At 42.4% G+C, this 27367-nt stretch overlaps 1 protein-coding gene across 1 annotated transcript in view; it reads right to left on the minus strand.

Annotated features, from left to right (window-relative positions):
* Nucleotides 1-24830, minus strand: part of LOC144504409 (tetratricopeptide repeat protein 7A-like) — a 272644-nt gene extending 247814 nt beyond the window's left edge. The window contains exons 1-3 of the mRNA XM_078229665.1: nucleotides 24684-24830; nucleotides 13629-13792; nucleotides 6847-7015 (exon numbers count right to left, since the gene is read on the minus strand). Of these exons, the coding sequence (XP_078085791.1) occupies nucleotides 6847-7015; nucleotides 13629-13792; nucleotides 24684-24810 (460 nt within the window). The 5' untranslated portion in view covers nucleotides 24811-24830. The remainder of the gene's footprint in view (nucleotides 1-6846; nucleotides 7016-13628; nucleotides 13793-24683) is intronic.
* Between the last annotated feature and the right edge of the window lie 2537 nt (nucleotides 24831-27367).

Consider the following 27367-nt stretch of genomic DNA (forward strand, 5'->3'; position numbering starts at 1 on the left):
GAAGTAGCTGCTGAGACAGTAGATGCGTTGGTTTTAATTTTCTAAAATTCACGATATACTGGAAAGGTTCCATCAGATTAGATCAAATGTAATTTCTTTAATCAAGACAGGAGGGAAGAAAGAAAGCAGGAAACTACAGGCCAGTTAGCTTAACGTCTGTCATAGAGAAAATGCTGAACTCTATAACTGAGGAGGTTATAGCGGGCACTCAGAAAACCCTCAAGGCAGAGTCAACATGGTTATGTGGAAAGGAAATTATGTTTGACTAACTTAATGGGGTTCTTTGAGGAAGTAACAAGCAACATGGATAAAGGGGAAGCTGTGGATGTTCTCTACTTAGGGTTCCAGAGGCCATTTAACACAAGGTGCCACATCAAAGATTACTACAGAAAATAAGAGCTCATGGTGTAGGTGTAATTTATTTGCATGATTTGGTTAGTAGAGAGTAAACATAAATGAGTCATTTTCGGTTTGGCAAAAATATGACAAGTGGGGTGCCACAGGTGCTTGGACCTCAACTATTTACAACCTATATCAATGACTTGGATGACAGGACTGAATGTATGGTTGCTAAATTGGCTGATGGCATCAAGACAGGTAGGAAAGTCTGTTGTGAAGAGGACATTAGGAATCCACAATGGGATATATATAGGTTAAATGAGCGGGCAAAAATTTGTCAGTTGAAGTATAATGTGGGAAAATGTGAACTTACTCACTTTAGCAGCATATTATTTAAATGGAAAGATTGAAGAATTCTGAGGTACAGAGGGATCTGGGTGTCTTTGTACATAAATCGCAAAAAGTTAGTATGTGGGTACAGCAAATGATTAGGAAGGCAAATTGAATATTTTTGTTTACTGCTAGGGAAATGGGATACAAAAGTATGGATGTTTTGCCACAATTGTATAGGGCGTTATTCAGATCACGGCTGACACAAGTGACTTGCTCCTAAGTGACCTGTTCTTCAGTGATAAAATGTGAAACTCTCCTGAACCTGACAAGTAAGTTGTTGAGAAGGGGAACTGAAGCGTTCTTTATAAAATGCACCACATTTCCTGGGATGTAGCAAAAGTAAAAACGGGAAGCAAGAGGAAATATGGTTCACAGTATTTCTTTCTTTTTCTGTCACTTTCTTTATAAAGTGCTCAAAATCCCATCAATGAAGTAAAAATAATCAAGCTTTCTAAAAAAGTTGTGCCTTCCATGGCAATGCTGTGACACAGAGATAGCTGCTGCTACCTTGATGCCATCACAGTCACGTTCGTCATCATTTCCCCAGAATCAGACCAAGGCCTTTCACCATGAAACACCCATCCTTCAGTCAGCTAGAATCCTGAGGAGCCCAAACTTAAGAACTTTAATAGACAAGAGTTTTACTCATCTTGGGCAGGTTAACCTAACTGCTAAATGCTATGGTGTTACCACCACTGAAGAACACTAGATATATTCCTGCTGCGTGGATGAATTTTGGCTTGCAGATCAGAAATTCCAGATGCTGTTCACCCCCTTTAAAACCAGTTGAAATAAAATTATGGAGAAACAAAATTTGACACAAACAAATTCAATCCAATCCACAAATTCCAACTTTGAGGACATTGCTTCTAATTTTCATCAAAGTTTCATCTTTGATGTAAAACAGATGAGTTGTAATTTGGGACACAATAAATGTACCTTCTGTAGACTGTTTGGAACAATAGCCCCATCTTGTGGGAAAGAACATTTTTGAAAAGTGACTGTGGAGCAACAATTCTGATTCCAAAACATTAACCTATTTTTTGTCTTCATTGAGGCTCTCTGATATACTATGTAATTCCATCAATTCCTGTTTTTGTTAATGAAGCATTAGCCTCTATATGAAAACAAATGGTATGGCCACCCATCTGCACCAACAATACAAGCCTGGCCACTGTTTTTGGATTGGACGGTTTAGTTTTTGAATGAATCATGTGGAAATTAGATAACAATATCTTTTTGTAAAAAAAAAGGTAAAGACACCAGAGACATTTAACCTGAGAAAATATCTGAGACAGATCTGAAATTTGCAATACACACATCCAGAAATTGTGAAACTTGATCAGTAAGTGATTACGTTTCCCGACATGCCAATTATTCTCCAGTCTCAGCAAATCAAGCAATATTAAGCAGTGTAATTTCAGCAGAGGCATTTGATGCGTAACGTATACATACCATTGTAGGACCCCTCCTCAACGCTGTGCTCTCATTGGCGAAACAAGCTGGGCATGCTGAAAAAAGGGCAGACAGCAGTGGACAGAAAGCAAGATTAAGCAACACTTACAACAGAAGTAAACAAAATGATTTTCTTATTTGCAAGAACAGTGTGAAATTTTTAAGCAGAGAAATGTACAACCTTTCTCCCGTGTGCATAAAACGATTGTTTAAATAGAGTGGCTGCTAATATTGAGCAGTGGGTGCTTGCTGGTGATTATATGCAGAACAAGCTTGGTTTCAGATAAAGCTCGGCACAACATCGTGGGCCGAAGGGCCTGTTCTGTGCTGTACTGTTCTAAGCTAACAAAGAAAAAGCCTCATGTATCAGGGGTGCTGTTTTAAAAAAACAAAATCACAACAGCATGTGCTCTTCAATCATTTGAAAGCTACAACTGTATTTAATAATCTTATATACATAGCGAGAGGATTAACACAACTCCAGAACCCTCAACACCACGAAGCAGCATATAGCTGTTCAAAGTATTTAAGTGAAAATGGCACATTTCCACATTTAGGTCCATAGCTGAGGTTATCTCATAAATAAATGAATCAAACTTCAATTTACAAATGCAATAAACCTTGCTATGCGATTTCCATTTGTTCGAAATCTTCACAGTGCAACATCAAAAGCTCAAGAGATCGCACAACTGCACAATTAAATCACCATCTCAAATACCTGGGGTAATTTAAAATACTAATTTACCCATTAGCAATGTACACCCGATCAAGTGTACAAGGTAATGTACATTATTTCCATTCTCTTTATAATACACACATAATCCAAGCATAAAATTACCAATTTGTTGATCTTGCAACTGTATTTTCATTGACAGTTGCATTAGAAAAACATTTGAGAAACCATTTTCCTACAAGCATCTGAAATGATCACAAATTCCTAAATTGTGATGTGATATGGTCTTAAATCTAAGTGAGAGAGGCAAAAGAAGCAACAAATCAGTAGGTTATGCCATTTCTTGAGCACTGATGTATATAATTGTATTGGACATCAATTCTATTTTTTTTTTTAAAAAGGGTCTTGTTCATCTGCAGTATTGTGTGAACATATCTAACCTGAATTCTCACGGTAATTTAGAGCACGTACTTAAATCGTCTGTTGCTCTTCAGGGTAAAGTTTGAAGTGCAGGGTTAGACGAAGCAGAGTGGGAGGAGGTTCGTGTAGATCATAAACATAAGAATAGATCAATTGGGTGGAACTGTGCTGTTATTCTATGTAAAAGTGTACCCCATTCATAGGAATAAACTTTAGTGCTATTTTAGTTCATTATGATTTAGCGTCTGTCATTTTGAAATCATTTATAATAGTCAGATATTTAAGGGCTTGAAGTATAATAATGGAAGCTTAAGCAACAAAATTGGAAATTGCAAAAGGATACATATGCATCCTCAAACTCCAATAGATTTTATTAGTGCGTCTTCATGAATATGGATCAGAACTTTCTGGATAAAATGTAAATGGTAAGCACTTCAAGGCACAGTTTTAAAGAATGAAAGGTGGCCACTCACCTATACTTCCTCCTTTCCATCCTCGCCAAAGTCCTGAAATATACTATTGCCTCCCAAAACTATGCCCATCATTCCCAAAACTCCATGTTTGAATCCTTCCAATCAGGTTCTGCCCCTGCCACAGTTACCAAAACAGTTCTTAACGAAGTCACAACCACCCGGGGGTTGCAATGGCCTCCAATCCCACCAGCGAAGCCATCACGTCTGTTCCCCATTGGAGGGGGTCATACGTGATTCATGCCGGTGAGGACCTCGACTGGCGAGCAGGTAAGTTCAAGTGAGCCCAGATGATAGCGTCTGGGATTCACTAAGAGGAAATGATTTAGTGTTCAAGCTAAGCATTCTCATTGACAAGAAATCCATTTATGGCAGTGGTACTTATAATACTGCCAGGGGTAACTAGTGGCCTGCCTCCTGCTTACCACAGTAGCCTTTAATAGACCTGCTACTTGATGGGTTTGTGTGTGTTCTGAGCAGCAGGATGTTTACATTACTGAAATTCACTACTTCCCTTCTCTTGCTGACAATGGAGCTCAGAATCATCCTCTCTCTCTCCTGTAAAGTGAGATGAAGTACGAAAATAAAAGCCAATTTTGTTGTTGAGAGAATTCCAACTGTCCACAATGAAATTCTTGCAAGAAGGGATCACACAATGTAGAGAAAGCCTCGGTGCAGTCTCCCTTCACTCCATACTGCAACATGTTGGTAACATTCCAGTGTGTTCCTGAGCAATGCATTACTTGGGAACTCTGGCTTCACAATAAAAAGCTGAAGTTAACAAACTTCTGCTGTTACATAAATAATGTGCATCTTCTCCCTCAGAGACATGGATTTTGTGCTCATGAAGATAGGAATTGTCATTTTTATATTGGTTCACTGAAAACTACCACTACACAATTATTATTAATTCTAGGCAAACTTACACAAAACACAAGGTAAACTGCAGAGGATGGCGTGTCCTATTTTTGCCCTGCTTTGCAGGAGAACAGTGAAAACATTGATGTCATATGGAAGAAGACAGTTAAAACAATGTTGTGAAGTAAGGTACAACATTCAAGATTAACCCAGCAACTATACAATTTTTAAACTGAACGCTTTCAGTACTTCAATAGTATCATTACACTTCAAATAATAATTTGCCATAGTAGTATTCTACTTGTCCCCAGTGACAGTCAGGCAGATTTCCCATGTCCACAATGCTTTCAAATCAAAAGGAAAGCACAATACTACACATGTGCGCAATTCCAAATATGGCAATGTTTTTGATGTCAAGTGAAAAATGATGTTCCTTTTTGTGCTTTGCTAATGCTGAAAATATTTAAAGAGCAATTAATGGAAACTTCTTAAACTTTGAAATTGAAGCTGGCTTGTTTGTACTGTTTGGAATATAACAATGCCCAAGATAGTACCAAATTCAAACATGAACTGAAGTCTATTTATTTTCCTTTTGCTGCTCCATTAGACCCACTTTGCAGTACTGGAAAACAAGTGCAACTTACTCTCCAACAGTCTGCATGGATTTCACTGGAGCTTTGCTGACAATCAGTGGTGGGAGACAAATAAAATGAACACACTTTGAATTGATTGAACAAAACGTACAGATTGAAATAATTATCTTGTTATATGCCAACCCGTATGAACATAGTGAACATAGACCAAACAAACTCCTCCTGCTCACTTCTATACAAGCAATCATTTTCTTCAGCACAATTCAAGAAACTATTTTTGCATTAAACTGCAATGCTTCTAAAAGTTTTGCAAATGGATTATTGAGGCACATTATTCCAATATTAATAATTCCAATATTCTTTAAATCTTGCAATTAACGTCATCAAGTTTAGTATGTGATCACTATTCAACGCAAGCAATAAACTGTCTCAGGATAAGAATACGATATTGGATTGCATTAAAACTACATCCATTTGAATGAGGTGCGGAAACATGGGATTGAACTTTAAATTACACTTACACCCCTAACAAAGACATGTCTGATTTGAAGAGTTCAAAATAACCCAAGTTGTTATCCATAAATGCTTCCTCCTCCATTAGTGGACTGCTGCTGTTGACTCCGTGAAAAAGCAGGCAGTGACGGCATCAATCAGTGTTGGTTAACTATACAGTGCTATTCCCCCCCACCGCCAGGTTCATCCCAGAATTCCTAAAATAACAAATAAATGATCAGAGTTGAACTGAGGTAGACAGCAAGGACACAAAATTCAGTGCCCAGTCCATGCTGAGTTTGTTGATCTGATTACTCTAATTAGCCTCAAATTCCCACCGTTGAGGGAAGAGTGAGGAGGAATCAGCCAAGATCACACTTCCAATGCTTATTAACTGATTCCTGCTAGATTGTGTTCAACCATCATATCCTACACAGTTGTGCAGAATGTCAATACTGATTACCAAGATGTCGCTTGCATAAGGTAGCTGGCATCTTTGGATTGCATCCCAATGTGAAGACGAGAGTAGGAGAAAACTGGCTTTTATTTCAATAAAACAATGAAGAAAATCATTGGGCAGCACAGTGGCTAGCATTGCTGCCTCACAGCACCAGGGACCTGGGTTCGATTCCCGGCTTGGCTGACTGTGTGGAGTTTGCACATTCTCCCCGTGTCTGCGTGGGTTTCCTCTGGGTGCTCCGGTTTCCTCCCACAGTCCAAAGATGTGGGGATTAGGTGCATTGGCCATGCTAAATTGTCCCTTGGTGTTAGGGAGACTAGCTAGGGTAAAATGCATGGGGTTATGGGGATAGGGCCTAGGTGGGATTGTTGTGGGTGCAGACTTGACGGGCCGAATGGCCTCATTCTGCACTATAGGATTCTATGATTCTATAATTAAGTATTAGGGTCATTTACCATTGGGATTACTCTGAACAAGTGCACTAGGGACCAAGGCAGATTTTTCAAAAATGTCCACATTGCAAAAGATTAACAGCACAAAAAAACATTTCCAAAGATTTCTCAATTCCACTCAATACCCTAAAACAACTCAACTACACTACTATGAGGTTTCACCTTAGTCTTTCAATTTTCTGCACATGTACTAAAGTTATTAAAAGTATTATATAGCAAAATAAAAGTTAATTGTGGTTACCTTTAATAACAGAGGCTTCTGCTAACAGTCTTTTCTTATAAAGTGGTTCATCTTCAAAGCAAAGGTCATCGATTCCGATTCGAGCATACATACTGAGTGCATCACGATACGACCCCTCCACAAAATGCAGTTTTGCTAAGATAAGAATGGCTTCAGTCATCAGATTGTGCTGAAAGAGAAGAACAAAGTTGTTGGTGCCCATTATAATAAGTTTCTGCTTTTTAAAAACAAAGTGTTTAGTGCCTTAATTTACAAGTAAATCCCAAGAATAAGAAATCTTTACCTAATCTCAAGTTTGCTCTCAGCTTCAGTAATCATATAGTTATTCGCTGCTTGCAAGACTGGCTGCAAGCCAAATTTCTTCATATTCTATATGTAGAATATACATGGAGGAAATGTGACATTGGTATTGTCTGTGGTAATATATTCATTCAATTCTGTTACAGCAACCGCTCTTGCCATCAAACTAGCATTTCACTGAGTGTGGCATCAAGAAGGCATGGCAGAATTGAATCTAGTGAAAATCAGGTGAAAAGTCCCCACTGGTTGGAATCGTACCGAGCACAAAGGAAGATAGTTGTGGTTGTTGGAGGTCAATCATTTCAGTCGCAGGGAATCATTGCAGGAGCTATTCCATAAAGCCATAGTGACCATTCAGCCCATTGAGTCTGCACCAGATGTAAAAACTAGTTACCCATTCTAATCCCATCTTCCAGCACCCGATCCATAGCCAGGTGCAGATCTAGGTAACCTTTAATCGAGTTCATAGAACCATCTCAACCATTGAATCCCTACAGTGCAGAAGGAAGCCGATTGGCCCATCGAGTCTGCACCGCCCATAATCCCACCCAGGCCCTATTCCCGTAACCCCACATATTTACCCTGCTAATCCCCCTAACACTAGGGTCAATTTAGCATGGCCAATCAACCTAACCCGCGCATCTTTGGAATGTGGGAGGAAACCGTAGCCGTTTACCAAAGTAAACCCATGCAGATATGGGGAGAATGTCTCCACACAGACAGTGACCCGAGGCTGGAATTGAACCCGGGGCCCTGGAGCTGTGAGGCAGCAGTGCTAACCACTGTGTCACCGTGCCGGTGGTTGAATATTTCTGCCTCAACCACCAATCCAGGCAGCAAATTCCAGACACTTACTATGATTCGTGTGAAAGGTTTTTCCTAATATCCCCTCTAATCCTTCCACCATCCAAATTAAATCTGTGCCCCATGGTAATTGACCGCTCCACTAGGAAAAACAAGTCTTTCCTGTCTATTCTCCCTAGAACCCTCAGGATTTTGTATACCTCATTCTAGTCACCCCTCAGCCTTCTCTGTTCTAAGGAAAACAACCCTATCTTACCCAATCCTTCCTCTTAGCTATAATTTTCCAGCCCTGGCATCATTCCTGTAAATCTCGAACTCTCTCCAGAGCAATTATGTCCTTCCTGTAATGTGATGACCAGAACTGTATGCAAAACTCCAACTGTGGCCAAACCTGCATGTTATACAGTTCCAGTATCACATCCTTGCTTCTATATTCTATACCACGTGCAATAAAGGAAAGCATTCCATGTGCCTTCTTTACCATCTTATCTATCTGTTCTGCCACCTACAAGGACCTGTGGACCTGCACACCATGGTCTGTCACTTCCTCTACCCCTCTCAATATCCGCCCATTTATTGAATATTCCCTTGCTTTGTTTGTCCTCCCAAATACACTTCTCAGGATTGAACTCTATTTGAAACTTTTCCACTCAAACAAGCCATTGATATCATTCTGGAGTCCACAGCTACCCTCTTCGCTATCAACTGCACAGCCGATTTTTGTGTCATCTGCAAATTTCCCAATCATTCCACCCACATTTAAATCCAAATCATTAATATATACCACAAGGTCAGAAGTGGGGATATTTACTGATGATTGCATAATGTTCAGAACCATCTGCAATTCCTCAGGTTTTCAAACAGTCCCTGCGCATATGCAGCTGGACCTGGACAACATTCAGGCTTGAGCTGATAGGTAGCAAACAACATTCACACCTCACAATTGCCAGGCAATGACCACCTCTGACAAAAGAGAATCTAACCATCTTCCCTGAGCTTTCAAGGGCATTACAATACTGTATCATCCACCATCAATATTTGGGGCATTACAATTGACCAGAAACTTAGCTGGGGATCATCCATATAAACACTGTGGCTACAACAGCAATTCAGAGGCTGCCAATTCTTTGGTAACTCTCCTCCCAACTTCCACCTATTGAAATTGCACCTCCAGAGCTGTCAGGAAGGGAGTTCCAGGTTATGACCGAGTAACAGTGAAGGAACGAAGCTATAGTTCCATGTCAGGATGTTGTGTGGCTTGGAGGGGAACATGGAAGTGGTGGTGTTGCCATGCTTCTGCACAAGTAATGAGTGTAATGGAATGTTCTCCACTCGTCTGATGAGCACAGCTCCAACAGCATCCGAGACGTTCCACACCATTCAAGAAAAAGCAGTTAGCCTGATCAGCACCCCATCCAACACCATAAACATTCACTGGGCAGCAGGCTGAACCATCTACAAAATTCATTGCAGCAACTCACTAAGCCTCCTTTGACGGGAACTTCCAAATCAGCAACCTCTGCCACCTAGAAGGACAAGGGCAGCAGAAGCATGGGAACACCCCCACCTCCAAGTTCCCCTCCAGGAATTGGGGGCATTGATGGTGATCTTTCAGGAATCACTGGAGGCAGGGAGGGTCATTGGCAAGACATTTCCACTCCATCTGATGAAGGAGCAGCGCTCCGAAAGCTTATGGTATTTGCTACCATATAAACCTGTTGGACTTTAACCTGGTGTTGTGAGACTTCTTATGGCAGGGAGGGTACCAGAGGACTGGAAAGTAGCTAATGTAACACTGCTGTTTAAGAAGGGAGGGAGGCAGCAGATGGGAAATTATAGGCTGGTTAGCCTGACTTCAGTCATTGGCAAGATTTTAGAGTCCATTATTAAAGATGAGATCGCAGAGTACTTGGAAATGCATGATAAAGTAGGACCGAGTCAGCACGGCTTTGTCAAAGGGAGGTCATGTCTGACAATTTGAGGAGATAACAAGGAAGTTAGGTAAAGGAGAACCAGTGGACATGATTTATTTAGATTTCCAGAAGGCCTTTGACAAGGAGACTGTTAAATAAGTTAAGTGCCCGTGGTGTTAAGGGTAAGATCCTGGCATGGATAGAGGATTGGCTGACTGGCAAGAGGCAGAGAGTGGGGATAAAGGGGTCTTTTTCAGGATGGCAGTGCTGAATATTTCACAATATACATTAACGATTTGGAGGAAGGAACTGAAGGCACTGTTGCTAAGTTTGCAGATGATACAAAGATATGTAGAGGGACAGGTAGTATTGAGGAAGCAGGGGGGCTGCAGAAGGACTTCGACAGGTTAAGAGAGTGGGCAAAGAAGTGGCAGATGGAATACAATGTGGAAAAGTGTGAGGTTATACACTTTGGAAGGAGGAATGGAGGCATAGTATTTTCTAAATGGGAAAATGCTTAGGAAATCAGAAACACAAAAGGGACCTGGGAGTCATTGTTCAAGATTCTCTTACGGTTAACGTGCAGGTTCAGTCAGCAGTTAGGAAGGCAAATGCAATGTTAGCATTCATGTCGAGAGGGCTAGAATACAAGGAATATAAGAGCAAGGATGTACTTCTGAGGCTGTATAAGGCTGTGGTCAGACCCCATTTGGAGTACTATGAGCAGTTTTGGGCCCGATATTTAAGGAATGATGTGCTGGCCTTGGAAAGGGTCCAGAGGAGGTTCACAAGAATGATCCCTGGAATTAAGAGCTTGTCATGTGAGGAACAGTTGAGGACTCTGGGTCTGTACTTGTTGGAGTTTAGATGGCTGAGGGGGTATCTTATTGAAACTTACAGGATACTGCAAGGCCTGGATAGAGTGAACGTGGAGAGGATGTTTCCACTAGAAGGAAAAACTAGAACCAGAGGGGACAACCTCAGGCTAAAGGGACGATCCTTTAAAACAGAGACGAGGAGGAATTTCTTCAGCCAGAGAGTGGTGAATCTGTGGAACTCTTTGCCGCAGAAGGCTGTGGAGGCCAGCTCATTGAGTGTCTTTAAGACAGAGATAGATAGGTTCTTGATTAATAAGGGGATCAGGGGTTATGGGAAAAAGGCAGGAGAATGGGGATGAGAAAAATATCAGCCATGATTGAATGGCGGAGCAGACTCGAAGGGGCCGAGTGGCCTAATTCTGCTGGTCCAAGCCACGCAACATCCTAACATGAAACTACAGCACTGTTCCTTCACTGTCGCTGGATCAAAAGCTGAAACTCCTTTCCTGATAGCTCTGGAGGTGCACTTACAACAGGTGGACTGCAGCAGTTCAAGAGGTGGCTCACTATCGCCCTCTCAAGGGCAATTAGAGGTGAACAACAGATGCTTACCTTGCAATGTTCACATACCATGAATTAATAAAAAATACTGAAGTTGAACGTAATGAATGAGTTTCAATAAATGGTGCAGTAGGTTTTTATGTCTGACACATAGGGTGAGATTTTCCAGCCCCACCACGGCAGGTTCCCCCACCGCGGATGAAATGAGCCAGCCAAACGTCCATTAACTTTGGTGGAACTGGAAAATTCTGGCCATGGGCTTAATCAAGGCTGGTGGAAAAAATCTCCTCTGTCTGCAAAAATTGAAAGGAAAGAATTTGCAAAGCTTGTGCTTGGAGCCCCAAAGACAATCTAACTCATTGGAAATGAAAAAATGTAACAGAGGTACAATAAGGGATACTCTCCTGGTGCTTGTGCAAAGTAGAATGAGTTTCTCTCGACATCTAATCATAATATACTTGACCCAAGAGTACTTGATACCGAATGGCTGCAATGGAAAATATTCATTCCACAAACTAACATCGCTCATTAGAACAAAGTCAAAACTAACTTTTTTCAGTGTAAAAAAAACAATGCTCTCAGAGTTTGTATACACAGGAGATTAACATCCACTCTTCACCCCAAAACTATGATGCATCACTGAACCAGCCTCCATAGCGAAGAACAAAGGTCAACAGCTAAAATCCACAAGAAATGCATTCCTGAAGTTAGTCTGTAACTGTGGGGAAGAAATTTGAAAATTCTCTAGTGGATGGATCTAGGGAACATTTTTCACATTTCTTGGATATCAGGAACATCGGCAACAGGAAACAGCTAATGTGGAAAGCTTGCAAACTTTATCTCCCTGTAATTCACTGTTTTAATTTAATTAGTTCTATTTAAATGATCTGTAATCATTTTTGCTCCCTCTCCCATCCCACAGAAAATTGCTTGACTGCCATTCAGTGCAATGCGTCCAAGGTCAAGAACTGTGTGAAGCATGGGTTGGAGGGATTAAACAGGCATTCCACTACTCCAGTGTTTTTTTACAATTTATTACTCCACCCTTAAAGTTACAAAGCCAATGTTTAGAGTGGACCAGGCAAACTCAAATCCATTCCTTGCTTGTTCCAGAAACCAAATTCAAATCCAATTGAATCCAATTCAAGGTCTCCACAAGAAAAACAAACAAAATCCCAGCTGTCAAGAAACTGCACCCCATCTTGGGCCTAATCTGACGCTTGATCTTGTTAATACTGGAATCCTGTTACAATGTGGTGCATGCTTTAGTTTGCAAATGAGAATACGGTTAATAATTGGGGAAAGATTAGGGAATTATTCCTAAGGGAGTATGGTGGCTAGCACTGCTGCCTCAAAGCGCCAGGGACTCGGGTTCGATTCCTGGCTTGGGTCACTGTCTGTGCAAAGTCTGCATGTTCTCCCCAAGTCTGCGTGGGTTTCCCCTGGGTGTTCCAGTTTCCTCCCACAGTCTGAAAGACATGCTGGTTAGGTGTATTGGCCATTTTAAATTCTCTCTCAGCGTACCCGAACAGGCGCCGGAGTGTGATGACTAGGAGACTTTCACAGTAACTTCATTGCAGTATTATTTTAAGCCTACTTGTGACACTAACAAATAAACTTTAAAATTTTAAGTACATAAGAACAGATTTACACCAGTGTATGGGAAGGAAAGTGCTGTGTTTTTATCAATAAACCTGTATTAAAAGGAAAAGACTGGCTCCAGATTCATCCTTTACTCAATGTATGAAAAGTGACTTTAACAATCAAGGCCCGTATAATGTGGAGCTTTAATATTTTGGCAGCTGCTTATTGAAAACAACAAAAACAGATGCAAGCCATCAATCTGTCCTCGGTCCTCTGTTTGCAAAGTATAGTTTTAGTAAACACTGAAGGTTTACAACAGTTCGGTAAAAATACATTTCACATGGAGGAGGAGAATAAAACCTACTGAAATTAAATATTCTTGGTCCTAAATATAAGAGACAGCTTAAAAAGAATTACAGATCACTAACATTCAAAATTTTTGTCAGAAGTATAATTTTATAATCTTAGCGAGATTAAAGAAGAACCCCGCTTATAATCAGGAATGGTCATTAGCCCCAAAACTGCTTCTCATTCAATAATCTGTTATTTTCTGGTGCTACGCTTTAAGCGCTTATTATATAAAACCTGAGGTAGCAGCAGCTTCCTCTCGTGTGCTTTTCACTTATCACCCTTTGCTATAGGAAATGAAAAAAACATAGGCATTATATATGAAAGTGTGTTCTATATGTGTATATGTACGGCATGGTAATGGATCGTTGTCTGCTGATGCTACATCCTAAATCGTATTTGTGGCAGTTTTTGTCAGCGTACATATGTATGAACATCCATGCTCTGTACTCACTTGTAATTTGCCTCTGTTTAAAATACTGCTCAAGTGCTTTTTGGCTTCTCTCATTTTGGGTTCATTTTTTTCCATTAACGGAATGCAATCTTTCAGCTTGCTTGTGTTTTCCTTGAGGCATTGTTCCAAGAGGGCTTCGGCAAGCAGCAGATCCCCAAAATCATCTTTTATTTGGCATTTCAAAAAAAGAATATTTAACAAGTTACTTCGGTATTACCATAGAACAGAAACGAGTTAAGTTTATTCCAGTGCCAGCCTTTACCCGCAACCCATTCATACATTTATATAACTGGCATTTGCACAACACTGCTTATTACAAATAACATCTGAACATAAGAAACATTCCAACATGCTTCGCAGAAATGTAATCAAACGAAAATGCACACTGAGTCAAAGAAGGTGCTATTAAGAGGCCTTTAAAGGAAGAGGGTTTATGCAGAGGCTTAGACAGAAAACCCAAAAGTGTGTGTCAAAGACTAGGTCACCTACTGAGGTTAGTGTGAGAAATTTGCAAACTAAAGTCTAGAATCAGAGAGACAGAGAATTTAAATGGAGATACAGGACTGTGAGGGGGAGCAGCAAGGCCATGAGGGGATTTAGACATGGATTTTAATTGGAGTTTTGGGAAACTGGCCGCAAGGACAGGGATGAGGGAAAAACAGCTCTGTATAGAAACTTCACCGAGTTGATGCTTCTTTACACTACGGCATTCCTGGTGTTGTTATTAATATGCCCGTATCTTAAAGCCTTTAAAAGGACCTGAAATTCTTTAGGCTTGGGTTGGCTAGTAGCAATTTATATACTGTGCAAAGAGCATCTAAGACAAATGAAAACTCAGCATCTCTTCATGATTCTTCAATGGCACCAGATCTTGGGCTTCATCATTTGAAAGGCATATCAACAATATGTTGCAGCAACAGGGCAGAGGCTGTGTACTCTTTGATGAGCAGATCACCTCCTTTCTTCTCCAACATCTACAAGGCTCAAATCAGGAATGTGATGGAATATTCATTGGCACGTAACTTCCTTGGAGTGGTAATCACCAGCCAGGGAGGATGGCCATCCTTTATTTACCTAGGACCCAAGCTCGAGAATTCCTTCCCTACACCTCTCTACCTAGCTTTTCTTCTTGAAGATATTTCTTAAATCCTAACTTTGACCAAACTTTTGGTCATCTGATCTCGGCCTGAATTTTCGCTCCCAAGTCAGGAGCGCAGTGTTGGGAAAATTCCCAGCTCTGCAAATGCAACTCTGGGGAAAGTGCCCTGGATGGTCTTATTTTCGTTCCAGGAGGCAGCTGTTAATGCAAGTCAGGTCTGTCAGGCTCAGAAGCAGATGTTTAAATGGCCTACCTGAGTGATCTGCAATTTATTTGCTGTAAAAAAAAATACAGCCCTCCAGGCTCCACACACTCCCCTTCCTCCATCCATCCCAATCCATGCCACTTTACACCTCCACCCTCCCCATTGCATGGCCCCTCATACCTGCCTTGATAGCCTTTACCACTCTACCTATCTCGAAGGCCCTTTATAACCCGTGTCAACCTATGCCCCCCTATCCACCTCATGTCCTTTTATAACCACTATACAAAGTGCCAAATCATGCCAACCCACGTCCACCACTCTTTGCCCTTACACCCTCCATGCCAACTCACCCAGTATTCATCACAGACAGACCTCAGGACTCATGTTGAAATGAAGTAAAGTTCTAATTGCCTATTACACACTTTATTTTTGGAAAACTCTCATTCATTAAATCTCATTCACTACATGATCGTTTTTAAGAACATAAATTTTATTCAAGTGCTTAATCCCACATAAGCCTTTGTATTCATAGCTCCATATCAAATAAATTTTAACCACTTGGAGGTGTCAATCAAACTGTAAACTGACAGGTACCCCACTGTGGTAATTATGTTGTGAAATCAGTCATGCAGCATAAATTCTATAATGATAGTTCTCAGGCATCTATCAATAGACGGAGTGAAACAGCAAGCACATTTTATTAAACTCCAGAATGTTTTCTTTCTAAAACATCTAAAGGCTAGGCGACTTAAATGCTTTGTCAGCTTGACAGTTCCAATCAAACTTAAATGCCTTGACAGTCTAAGAGTTCCCTTGACAGCTCCAATGAGTTTATCCATTCTTTTAATGCATATTCACGGCAACTATTAACAATTCCAAAGAGCATGTAACCTCTTCAAAAGGACACCTGACCTCCCTCAAAGGATACCCCAGCTCTCCAAAAGAGTACCCTACTTCTCTAAAGAACACAGACAGCTTTAGAGCTTCTCCTGAAAAGTCTAAAGCCCACAAGTCATATTTTGAAAATCATAGTTATGATTATTGGACCTGTTTGAAGGCAGCTGCACTTCTACATGTGCAACTACCTCTGAACTATAGATGTGCAAACTACATACTGCCCCGGTTTCCCCTGCCCGGCAAAAAAGGTGGGTGCCAGGTTTTGACTTCCAGAACAACCATTTCTGCTACACCAAAGACCCGCTCCAGCTTTACAAAGACTCAGGCTAGCCTATGTGGCTCAGTGTCATACTTTGTTTTATACTTCTCCAGTGAAGTACATTGGTCCAGGGATGTTGTGTTACATTAAAGTGCTACAAAAACTGTATTGTCTATTCCTGATCATTCAGAATTGATCTTGCACTAAAAATATTGAATATCCCAACAATTTGAATTAAGAAAATAAGTCATGGAGCAAAGTGGGAATTAATTAAAAAGTGTTGAATCAACAAATAACTTAAAGTAAACAACTTCAAATTAAGAATGTATATCGGTTTCCTTTTATTTCAAACATTCTTAGAACGAATTACTATCTTGGGCAGTAAATAGTACTTGAGTCTGGAAAGTACCCTATGCAAAACCATTTTAGAATACTAAATGCATTCATGTTAAGTTTCTCTACCTGCTGTTTAAAAATAGATTTAAACCAGTGATCAAGTTGTGGACAGATTAATTTGATTTGAATGTGTTAATTCTTATCACAACACCACACCCTGAGATTTAAAGGCTGATATGTAACTATCGTAGAGATTTTTGAGAGACAGGATGAGACATTATAGAAATGCAAATCTTCTCTTTCTCCCTATGATTAGTAACAGTGGTCCTGAGCTCTGTTTTAACACCCCTCCACTTAAAACGCTGTCCTTGGCTTTGCCCCAAGTGAGACAAATCTAAATGTTCCCAGGTCTACCACCACCCGCTTCTGCAGTTTGTGACTAAAGATATCACTGTTTGTTTTTTGGTTACTATGGGAATGAACATTGCATGAGTACCAGCTGGTACCTATGCTGTCATTATCTGTTGCAAAACAATACAAACATGCCACAAAAATTCACACAGCTTCTTGACTAATGAAAACCACATGTTTTCCTGATGTATGTGACCAGGTCACTTTTTCCCACTCCATAATTTCTGCCCCTTACTTAAAGCAGTCCCAATTTGGACTGAGGAACAAGTCAATGGCCAGCAAGTGTAATGGCTTCAATCAGGACATTGAGGTTGGGCTATTGGAATATGAACTCCCTGATTAAGGAATCAATTGATGGGCCAATAAGGGAGTCTTTTCCTTGTATTTTACTGGGAGTGCCAATTCCTCTGGCACTCCCGGAGGTATACTGCTGACTGATAGCACTCTGTGTACTGCTGTTGGAATTGTAAATAAAGGGATTTTGGTGAATGGACTTCTGCCACCTTAGTACAGCAACCACCTTCCAGTATCTTATAATGTGGTCACTTTTCATTAGTGAACCTCAACAGCAGGCCATTCACTCAGAGTTCATCACAGAAAGCCCAAATGTTTTTTGCACAAGATTTTCACAGAAATATACCATCAGGACAATTGAATTAGCAGCCAGATGACTCATGAGAGTTCTGTGATCAGATAAACAAGATAGAACATTAATAGTTCATAAACAAAGGGAAGAAAATGGAGTAACGGGCAGAAATTGTGCTTTAGGCGATAAAGTTTTTTTACATTCAAGCGTGAACATGGGCATCGCTGGCTGGCCATGATTTATTGATGTGGAGTTACCGGCGTTGGACTGGGGTAAACACAGTAAGAGGTCTCACAACACCAGGTTAAAGTCCAACAGGTTTATTTGGTAGCACAAGCCACTAGCTTTCGGTGCGCTGCCCCTTCGTCAGGTAAGTGGGAGTTCTGTTCACAAACGGGGCATATAAAGACACAAACTCAATTTCCAAAATAATGGTTGGAATGCGAGTCTTTACAGGTAATCAAGTCTTAAAGGTACAGACAATATGAGTGGAGAGAGCGTTAAGCACAGGTTAAAGAGATGTGTATTGTCTTCAGCCAGGACAGTTAGTGAGATTTTGCAAGCCCAGGCAAGTCGTTGGAGTTACAGATAGTGTGACATGAACCCAAGATCCCGGTTGAGGCCGTCCTCATGTGTGCGGAACTCCCACTTACCTGACGAAGGGGCAGCGCTCCGAAAGCTAGTGGTTTTTGCTACCAAATAAACCTGTTGGACTTTAACCTGGTGTTGCGAGACCTCTTACCATGATTTATTGCCCATCCCTAGTTGCTCTTGAGAAGGTGGTGGTGAGCTGCCTTCTTGAATCGCTGCAGTCCACGTGCTGTGGGTTGACCCACAATGCCGTTAGGGAGGGAATCGCAGGATTTTGACCCAGCAACTACGGAGGAATGGCAATATATTTCAAGGTCAGGATGGTGAGTGGCTTGGAGCGGAACTTGCAGGTGATGGTATTCCCATGTATCTATTGCCCTTGTCCTTCTAGATGAAAGTGGTTGTGGGTTTGGAAAGTGTTGTCTGAGGATCTTTGGTGAATTTCTGCAGTGCATAAAGGGGAAAAGGGGAAACTAAAAGATGTAATTAAATCAGGAGAGAAGTAAGAAACATGGGAGTAAAACATTAGAACAAAAGCACAGACTGGGATATGGAGCCCAAATAAGTGTTCTTTATATAAATGCACAGAACACAAGGAACAAATTGAACAAAGTACCAGCACAAATTCAACTGGAGCTGTATGACAAGTTGTGTTGACCTGCTAGCAAAAAAAGACACAAGCGGATCTAGCACCTTGATGCACATATATATCGATCCCTTAAGGTAGTAGGGCAGGTGGATAAAGTGGTTAAGGCAGCATGTGGTATACTTGACATTTATTAGCCGAGGTAGAGAGTTTAAGATCAGGGAGGTTATGCTGGAACGATATAAAATGTTGGTTAGGCCACAGCTAGAGTATTGTGTGCAGTCCTGGAATCCATATTATAGGAGGGATGTGATAGCACTGGAAAGAGTGCAGAGGAGATTCGCCAGAATGTTGCCTTGGCTGGAGAGTTCTGGTTATGAAGAGAGATTGGATAGACTGGGGTTGTTTTCCTTGGAACAGAGCAGGCGGAGGGAGAACATGACTGAGATGAATGCATCCCAGGGTATTGAAAGAAATGTCAGAGGTAATAGTGGATGCGTTAGTGATTATTTATCAAAACTCGTTGCATTCTGGGGTAGTGCCGGTTGATTGGAAAACGGCTAACGTTACGCCGCTGTTTAAAAAAGGAAGGAGACAAAAGGCGGGTAACTATAGGCCGGTCAGCTTAACGTCTGTAGTAGGGAAAATGCTGGAATCCATTATTAAAGAGGAGATAGCAGGGCATCTGGATAGAAATGGTTCGATCAATCAGACGCAGCATGGATTCATGAGGGGAAAGTCGTGCTTGACGAACATGTTGGATTTTTATGAAGATGTGACTAGGGCGGTTGATGGAGGAGAACCGGTGGATGCGGTGTTTTTGGATTTCCAAAAGGGGTTTGATAAGGTGCCCCATAAAAGGCTACTGAAGAAGATTAGGGCACACGGAGTTGGTGGTAGTGTGTTAAAGTGGATTGGGGACTGGCTATCCGACAGGAAGCAAAGAGTCGGAATAAATGGGTGTTTTTCCGGTTGGAGGAAGGTAACTAGTGGCGTGCCGCAGGGATCGGTACTCGGGCCGCAACTATTTACCATTTATATAGATGATCTGGAGATGGGGACGGAGTGTAGGGTAACGAAGTTTGCAGACGACACAAAGATAAGTGGAAAAGTGAATCGTGTGGAGGACGGAGAAGATCTGCAGAGAGATTTGGACAGGCTGAGTGAGTGGGCGAGGATATGGCAAATGGAGTATAACGTTGAGAAATGCGAGGTTATACACTTTGGAGGAAATAATAACAAATGGGATTACTATCTCAATGGAAACAAATTAAAACATGCTACCGTGCAAAGGGACCTGGGGGTCCTTGTGCATGAGACGCAAAAGCCCAGTCTGCAGGTACAACAGGTGATCAAGAAGGCAAATGGGATGTTGGCCTATATTGCGAAGGGCATAGAATATAAAAGCAGGGATGTCTTGATGCACCTGTACAGGGCATTGGTGAGGCCGCAGCTGGAATACTGTGTGCAGTATTGGTCCCCTTATATGAGGAAGGATATATTGGCATTGGAGGGAGTGCAGAGAAGGTTCACCAGGTTGATACCGGAGATGAGGGGTTTGGATTATGAGGAGAGGCTGAGGAGATTGGGTTTGTACTCGTTGGAGTTTAGAAGGATGAGGGGGGATCTTATGGAGACTTATAAGATAATGCGGGGGCTGGATAGGGTGGAGGCGGAGAGATTCTTTCCACTTAGTAAGGAAGTTAAAACTAGAGGACACAGCCTCAAAATAAAGGGGGGTCGGTTTAAGACAGAGTTGAGGAGGAACTTCTTCTCCCAGAGGGTGGTGAATCTCTGGAATTCTCTGCCCACTGAGGTGGTGGAGGCTACCTCGCTGAATATGTTTAAAGCGCGGATGGATGGATTCCTGATCGGTAAGGGAATTAAGGGTTATGGGGATCAGGCGGGTAAGTGGTACTGATCCACGTCAGATCAGCCATGATCTTATTGAATGGCAGGGCAGGCTCGAGGGGCTAGATGGCCTACTCCTGCTCCTATTTCTTATGTTCTTATGTATAAAATTATGAGGGGCATAGATATGAGTAGGCAGGAAGAAATTTCTCCCCTTGGTGGAGAGATCAATGACTAGGGGGCATAGACTTAAGATAAGGGGCAGGAGGTTTAGAGGGGATGCAAGGAAAAGCTTTTTCATCCAGAGGGTGGTGGGAGTCTGGAACTCACTGCTTGGAAGGGTGGTGAAGGCAGAGACCCCATTAACATTTAAACTGTGTTTAGATGTGCATTTGCAATGTCAAGACATAGAAAGCTATAGACCAAGTGCTGGAAAATGGGATTAGAATAGTTGGATAGTTTGTCTTTGACCAGTACAGACATGATGGGCCAAAGGGCCTTTTTCTGTGCTGTAGACCTCTATGTCTCTATTTCTACATAAATACACATACAGCAGCATCGCATTGAAGCAGAATTACTACCGTTCATCAAGCTCAAACTAAATTAGAGCAGGATTGGTTTGAGAACAGAGTTGAAGAAATTACAACAGAACAGGAGGTCATTTAGCCCATCTCACACCCATGCTACTGCTGCTCTCCATCTGGAGCCATTTCCTCAAAAACAATCTTCCTACCATTCTCCCGTATCCTTTGATAATTTTCTTTTCAGAAACTGATTACAGATAATATAGTAACGAATTGTGATCAAACATTAATGCCCTATTACCCTTCTGTATGATGTGACGGTGTTGTGCCTTTAAGAAAGATATTTTAGTCATGTTTCTGTGCTGAATGTGTTTATTAGTCCCTTCCATTTTATCAGAGCCATTTTGTCTGGATCCAGCAGCACTTTACTGTTTCTGTGGCAGCATAATTCATCTTAATGGCTGCAATGTTTGTTTTAATCTGAACTAATGCAGGGTTCTGTTGTTTTGTGTTTTCCCCGAAATATTTCAGACTGGGGCTTGATTATGTTGATTGACAGGTAAGGTCATATGACTGGGTACAGCTAGGCATTTGCAGAGAGTGTTCAGGGCAGTCTGCTTTTTGGGATCTTTAGAGAGAGGGCACTTTCTCTGCACCTATTGTTCTGTCTGAAGTGGAGACTGAAATCTGCCAAGAAGTAAGCCTTTTCCTGAGATTCTACTGTGTGGGGGTGGAGCTTTCTCTGCAAGTTACTGCATGAAAATTCGAAGTCAAAGCCGGAATTTTGCTGCCCCGCCTGCCATGGGAATTGCAGCAAGCAAGGGGCAGACAATGGAAAGATCCATTGACCTCGGACGGGATTGTACGGTTTCAGGACGAGCAAGGCCATAAATTCCCACCCCAAGTGTCTATCTGGATCACTCTCCAGACGTGTTAAAAGTCTAGAAATCTTGTACCCATATAAGCATGTTTGGTTTCTGTACTAACTGGTTCTAAAGAAGGGATTTATGGCTATGTGGGGATACTGCTAAATTGGAACAATATAGCTAGCTGTTAAGAATTATACTTTGTCATATTTCAGTATTTTAATTGGTAAAAGTTATGCTAATTATTTTTGTTATATTCTAACTGTGTTCTTAAATTAAGTTTGTTGTGATAAAAGCTTCCTCGTGGATCACTTGAATTATACCTGGAGCGAAATACCTTATGTTCATCCTAATGCCAAAATCAAATGTAAAAGTTAGGGTCTTGGCTAACTTCATCTTTCACCCACCTGAAAGATGCAAATGAGCCCAACCCAGGAAACCCACCGACCAGCCCCACTATTCAGAGATCAACAGCGCCCCGATCTCCACGGTTGGAGACATGCCGCCGCCCCCCGCCGCCCCCCCCCCCCCCAAAAAATGAAATGGTGACCCCTCCACCGAGGCCCCCACAGCATCCCTCAGACCAGCCACTCAGCCCCCCTTATCCACCTACCCATCAAACCCCTTCCCCCTCAGTCATCCGCACTCCACCCTCAAGCCAGTCTCCCCCAGATCCCATTCCCCTCAGTCCACCTCCCTACTCAAACACCCAGAGAGCTTCCCCGCTCTCCCCCTCCCCCACCACCCCCCCACTGCACATGCCCTCCTTCAGGCCACATGCCTTGGCACCAGTGCACTGCCCCTGGCACTGCCTCCCTAGTCTGGCACCTTGGGCCCCATGGGGGTCAGGGCGATAGGTCCTGTGACAATGTGCCCCTTTGATGCTGCCAGGCTGCAGAAGGAGGGTCCCATTAGGGTCCTGGGGGTTAGCCTAGCCACTTTTCCCTGGGATGAGGGTCTCGTGGCTGGACTACCCCTTCTGGCCCTGGTAAACCTGAAGATCATCCTAGGCATAGTGATTTCAGGCAGCTCTGTGATCAACATCTTCATTCCTGCCTGTGAAAGTTTGAAGTGGCCAGGTCGCTTTAATGTCTGTACCTCGAGGAGGAGGGGGGGGGGAAAGAAAATCACTTCTCCACATCTGTGCCCCCAGCCCAAGTGTATTCACACCAATTTATTTGAAGTTGCTGAGCCTTCCTAGCAAGTTGAAACCTACATAATTCCACTGGAAACCTTTGATCACTTCAATTTGAAAGTGCTTTGCAATAGGTTTCCATTGACAGCTTAATGGATTTCTAGTCGACTTCCAGTCGTCCTGTTTATTTACATTTCCCTTCATGCTTGAATGCATCTCAGGTGCCCCCACAGTTCTGAACCAATGTTTACAAAGACTTTATGCCCGATTGACAGCTGTGGTTTCTTCAAAAGGGAAGAGATGGTATCACTTCCTCCTTTTTCACACCACATTTTTCCAAACCGTTAATTGCAGCATAAAGGACAGCCATGTGTGAAAGCAAAAACACGAAAACCAGATACAGGCACAATCTGTACAATCTCCTTCACACTGGGGAGACCAAACAGAGACTGGGTAATCACTTTATGGAGCACCTCCACTCAGTCCATAAGCATGACCCCGACCTTACAGTTCCTTGCCATCTTAATTCACAGATTTGTTCACACGCTCGCATTTCTGTCCTTGGCCTGCTGGAGTGTTCCGGAAGCACGGGGAATAGTACTTCGAGAAGATGCTTTACAGCCTTTTGGACTCAACATTGAGTTCAACAAATTCAGACAGTGATCACTACCTTTCAGTTTGATTCTTTTTGCCAAGTGCCAGTCTGTTGTGCCTTCCCCCAGCTCTGCAATCTTTTCTTTGTCTCCTTTTAGGGGCAGCACAGTGGCATAGTGGTTAGCACTGCTGCCTCACAGTGCCAAGGATCTGGGTTCCATTCCCGGCTTGGGTCACTGTCAGTGTGCAGTTGGCACATTCTCCCCGTGTCTGCGTGGGTGCTCCGATTGCCTCCCAGTCTGAAAGACGTGCTGGTTAGGTGAATTGGCTATGCTAAATTCTCCCTCACTGTACCTGAACAGGCTCCGGAGTGTGGCGACTAGGGGATTTTCACAGTAACTTCATTAAAGTATTAATGCAAGCCTACTTGTGACACTAATAAATAAACTTTAAACCTCTCGTACTCTGCTTTCCTCTCCACAGATTCTCCCTGACCTGCTGAGTGTGCTTCCAGATTTTCTGCCTGCTTTGACTTGAGATTTCCAGCATCCCAGGCATTGTGCTTTCCCAGAACTCTAACACCCTCGCAAAAGCAAAACCAGTTAGCACTGATGATACGGTTACAATCTGACTGCAACCTCATTCGTTCCAACCTGGTAAAGCATTGGCATGAATGGGGGAGGGCGAGAGGAAACTCACTCAAAATTTAAATGACCAAAAATACGTGAAAACTCCTACTTGTAAGTCACTGAGAAGAAAAATCAACGGCAAAGGAGAAGTGAAACACGTCTCTGTGGCTTCAAACACGGAGCAGTTAAAGCGGAAGGTGAGAAAACACACTGAAAACAAATTTCAGGCAATGCATAGCACCTTGAAGGCAGATCACTGCACAATTTCCACAGCAATTACTCCAGATTTCCACACCCATATCTTCTGGGATTGTCCAAAGTTAACCTCTGTCAACTTTGATTTCATTCTTCAGCCAGTATTTTTTCAGATGCCAAAGAAATATCTTGTTTTACGAACAGCAGAGGTCATCAAACTCTTCCCAAGCACTCAGCAAAGTCACCTACCTGATCATCAGGGCAATGTGGGAAAAGTTCAGCAGGACTTACCATTCCCTGAAGTTTTGGGAGGCAGTTGCCTCACGAGGTTTTGAACTTTGTCCCACTGACATTCTCCCCGGCACTTTTCTATCTCTGCTTCCAGTTTGTACTGTGAGAATGATATCCTGGAAGCCATTGCCGTTTGTGCCACTCAAATAGGAAACTGCGGTCAAGCACTCCCCACCTCCCCTCGCAAAAACTGCCACTGCGCCTGCGTGGCCACGCAAGGCACGCTGGGGGTTGTAGTTTTACCACCTTCTTCCAGCCAGGGACAAAAAAGGCAATGCTTGGGACTGATCCCAAAGTTCCCTCTCAAAGAGAAAAGGGAAAATATCAACCAGTGCAAAGCATTCTTAAAACAAATTTAAAAAGTCAATTTTCTGACTGTTATTTTTGCATCTCCTAGAAATTGATTCACAACTTAATTACCATCATGTTAAAATGTCACAGTAAGAAGCCTCACAACACCAGGGTAAAGTCCAACAAGTTTAATAGAATAGAAACCCAACAGTGCAGAAGGAGGCCATTTGGCCCATCGAGTCTGCACCGACCACAATCCCACCCAGGCCCTACCCCCTTATCCTTACATATTTACCCACTAATCCCTCTAACCTACGCATCTCAGGACACTAAGGGGCAATTTTAGCATGGCCAATCAACCTAACCCGCACATCCTTGGACTGTGGGAGGAAACCAGAGCACCCAGAGGAGTCCCACGCAGACACGAGGAGAATGTGCAAACTCCACACAGGCAGTGACCCAAGCCGGGAATCAAACCCAGGTCCCTGGAGCTGTGAAGCAGCAGTGCTAACCACTGTGCTACCGTGCCGCCCCAAACATCAGCTCTTTTTTCTGCTTACAGATGCTGCCAGACCTGCTGAGATTTTCCAGCTTTTTCTCTTGCACCGACTACAATCCCACCCAGGCCCTATCCCCATGACCCCATGCATTTACCCTAGCTAATTCCCCTGACACTAAGGGGCAATGTAACATAGCCAATCCACCTAACCCGCACATCTTTGAACTGAGGGAGGAAATTGGAGCACCTGGAGGAAACCCACGCAGACATGGGGAGAATGTGCAAACTCCACACAGACAGTGACCGAGCCAGGATTCGAACCCGGGACCTTGGCACCGTGAGTCAGCAGTGCTAACCACTGTGTCACTGTGCTGTTTCACTGTGCCGTTATTTGGTAGCACGAGTTTTCAGAGCACTGCTCCTTCATCAGGTGAGTGGCGGATTGGGTTCACAAACAGGGCATATATAGACACAGACTCAATTTACAAGATAATGGTTGGAATGCGAGTCTTAACAGGTAATCAAGTCTTTACAGGTGCAGACAATGTGAGTGGAGAGAGGGTTAAGTACAGGTTAAAGAGGTGTGAATTGTCTCGAGCCAGGACAGTTAGTGAGATTTTGCAAGCCCAGGCAAGTCATGGGGGTTACAGGTAGTGTGACATGAACCCAAGATCCCAGTTGAGGCTGTCCTCATGTGTGCGGAACTTGTCAGGATAAATATCAGGATAAAAGCAAGTTATTGCGGATGCTGGTATCTGAAATGTTAGTTTCAATAATGAAATGGCCTTCCAAAACTTTAAAAACTCCAGTCTGTGAAGTTATGGTTTTCCCAACAAAAACATGCACTATCATTATTTGTATAGTACAGAAACTTGGGCAACATTAAGAGAGGAACAATGCTTTGATACGAATGAGATGTGAATGCTGAGATAGATGTGTGGAGCAATGAGAAAGACAAGATCAAGAATCAGTAGATCAGGGAGTGAGTGATATTGCGAATTAATTAATCAATTAAAGTAGCCAAGAAGAGGCTGAAATGGTATGGTTATATGCTGCAGAAAGGGAGAGGACTTGTGATCAGACAAGCGATAGAGGTGGACTGCCAGGAAGAAAGAGAAGCGGCATGCTGAAGAGCAGATCAGAGTATCTGGTGATGAGACACTTAATCATAGTGGAATTGGAAGAATAATGGATGGGTGGCAGGAGGTGATGGAGAAGAATAATCAAGCAGCCTTGTGGCTACCTCAAGTAAATGGGAAAAAGTTGAAAGAATAAAAAGGTAAAACATGCATAGGTACATGTAAGCAGAAGCAACTGTTATGGACAGGAGGTGAGGTCATTTAAACAGCTCTAACTTCTCCTCTCACTACCTTTCTGTAACCAGAAAGATGTTTTTGGGTTTGACTTACCCTTTATAAGTGGTGGCGTATTTTCCCCGACCCTTAAATTTGGAGTGTTCCAATCCTTCGTGAATAAAAACAAACTCGAGATGAGATAAAACAAAAGGGTCAGTTTATTTCACACATATACACAAAACGTAGGCTTTTGCAACATCTGCCCCTTTTGCACTCATAAGAAGGATAAGGGAAAGAAAGGGTTACAGGACCAGACCACAAAATATATAAATTATGGTTTTATGTGGATTCACAATCAAATGTCTTCTGAGGATAAGTTGGTTGATTGTCACAGGGTGATCTGTCTTTCCAGAACTGAGACCTCCACAAGGGTAGAAGGCACGTAGAGTTAAATTAATCTTGAAGGCACCAGTTCCAATGTTCCAGTAGTTCACAGTGTAAATGAGGGCCAGGCGATTGTACCTGGACAGAGCTCCTTCTGCTGCTACCTGTTCGATGGTAAAATGGTAGACAGGCACAGGCTGCTGCCTGGAGTCCTG

Source organism: Mustelus asterias, chromosome 15 (genome assembly GCF_964213995.1).
Source record: "Mustelus asterias chromosome 15, sMusAst1.hap1.1, whole genome shotgun sequence".
NCBI classification, from domain to species: Eukaryota; Metazoa; Chordata; class Chondrichthyes; order Carcharhiniformes; family Triakidae; genus Mustelus; species Mustelus asterias.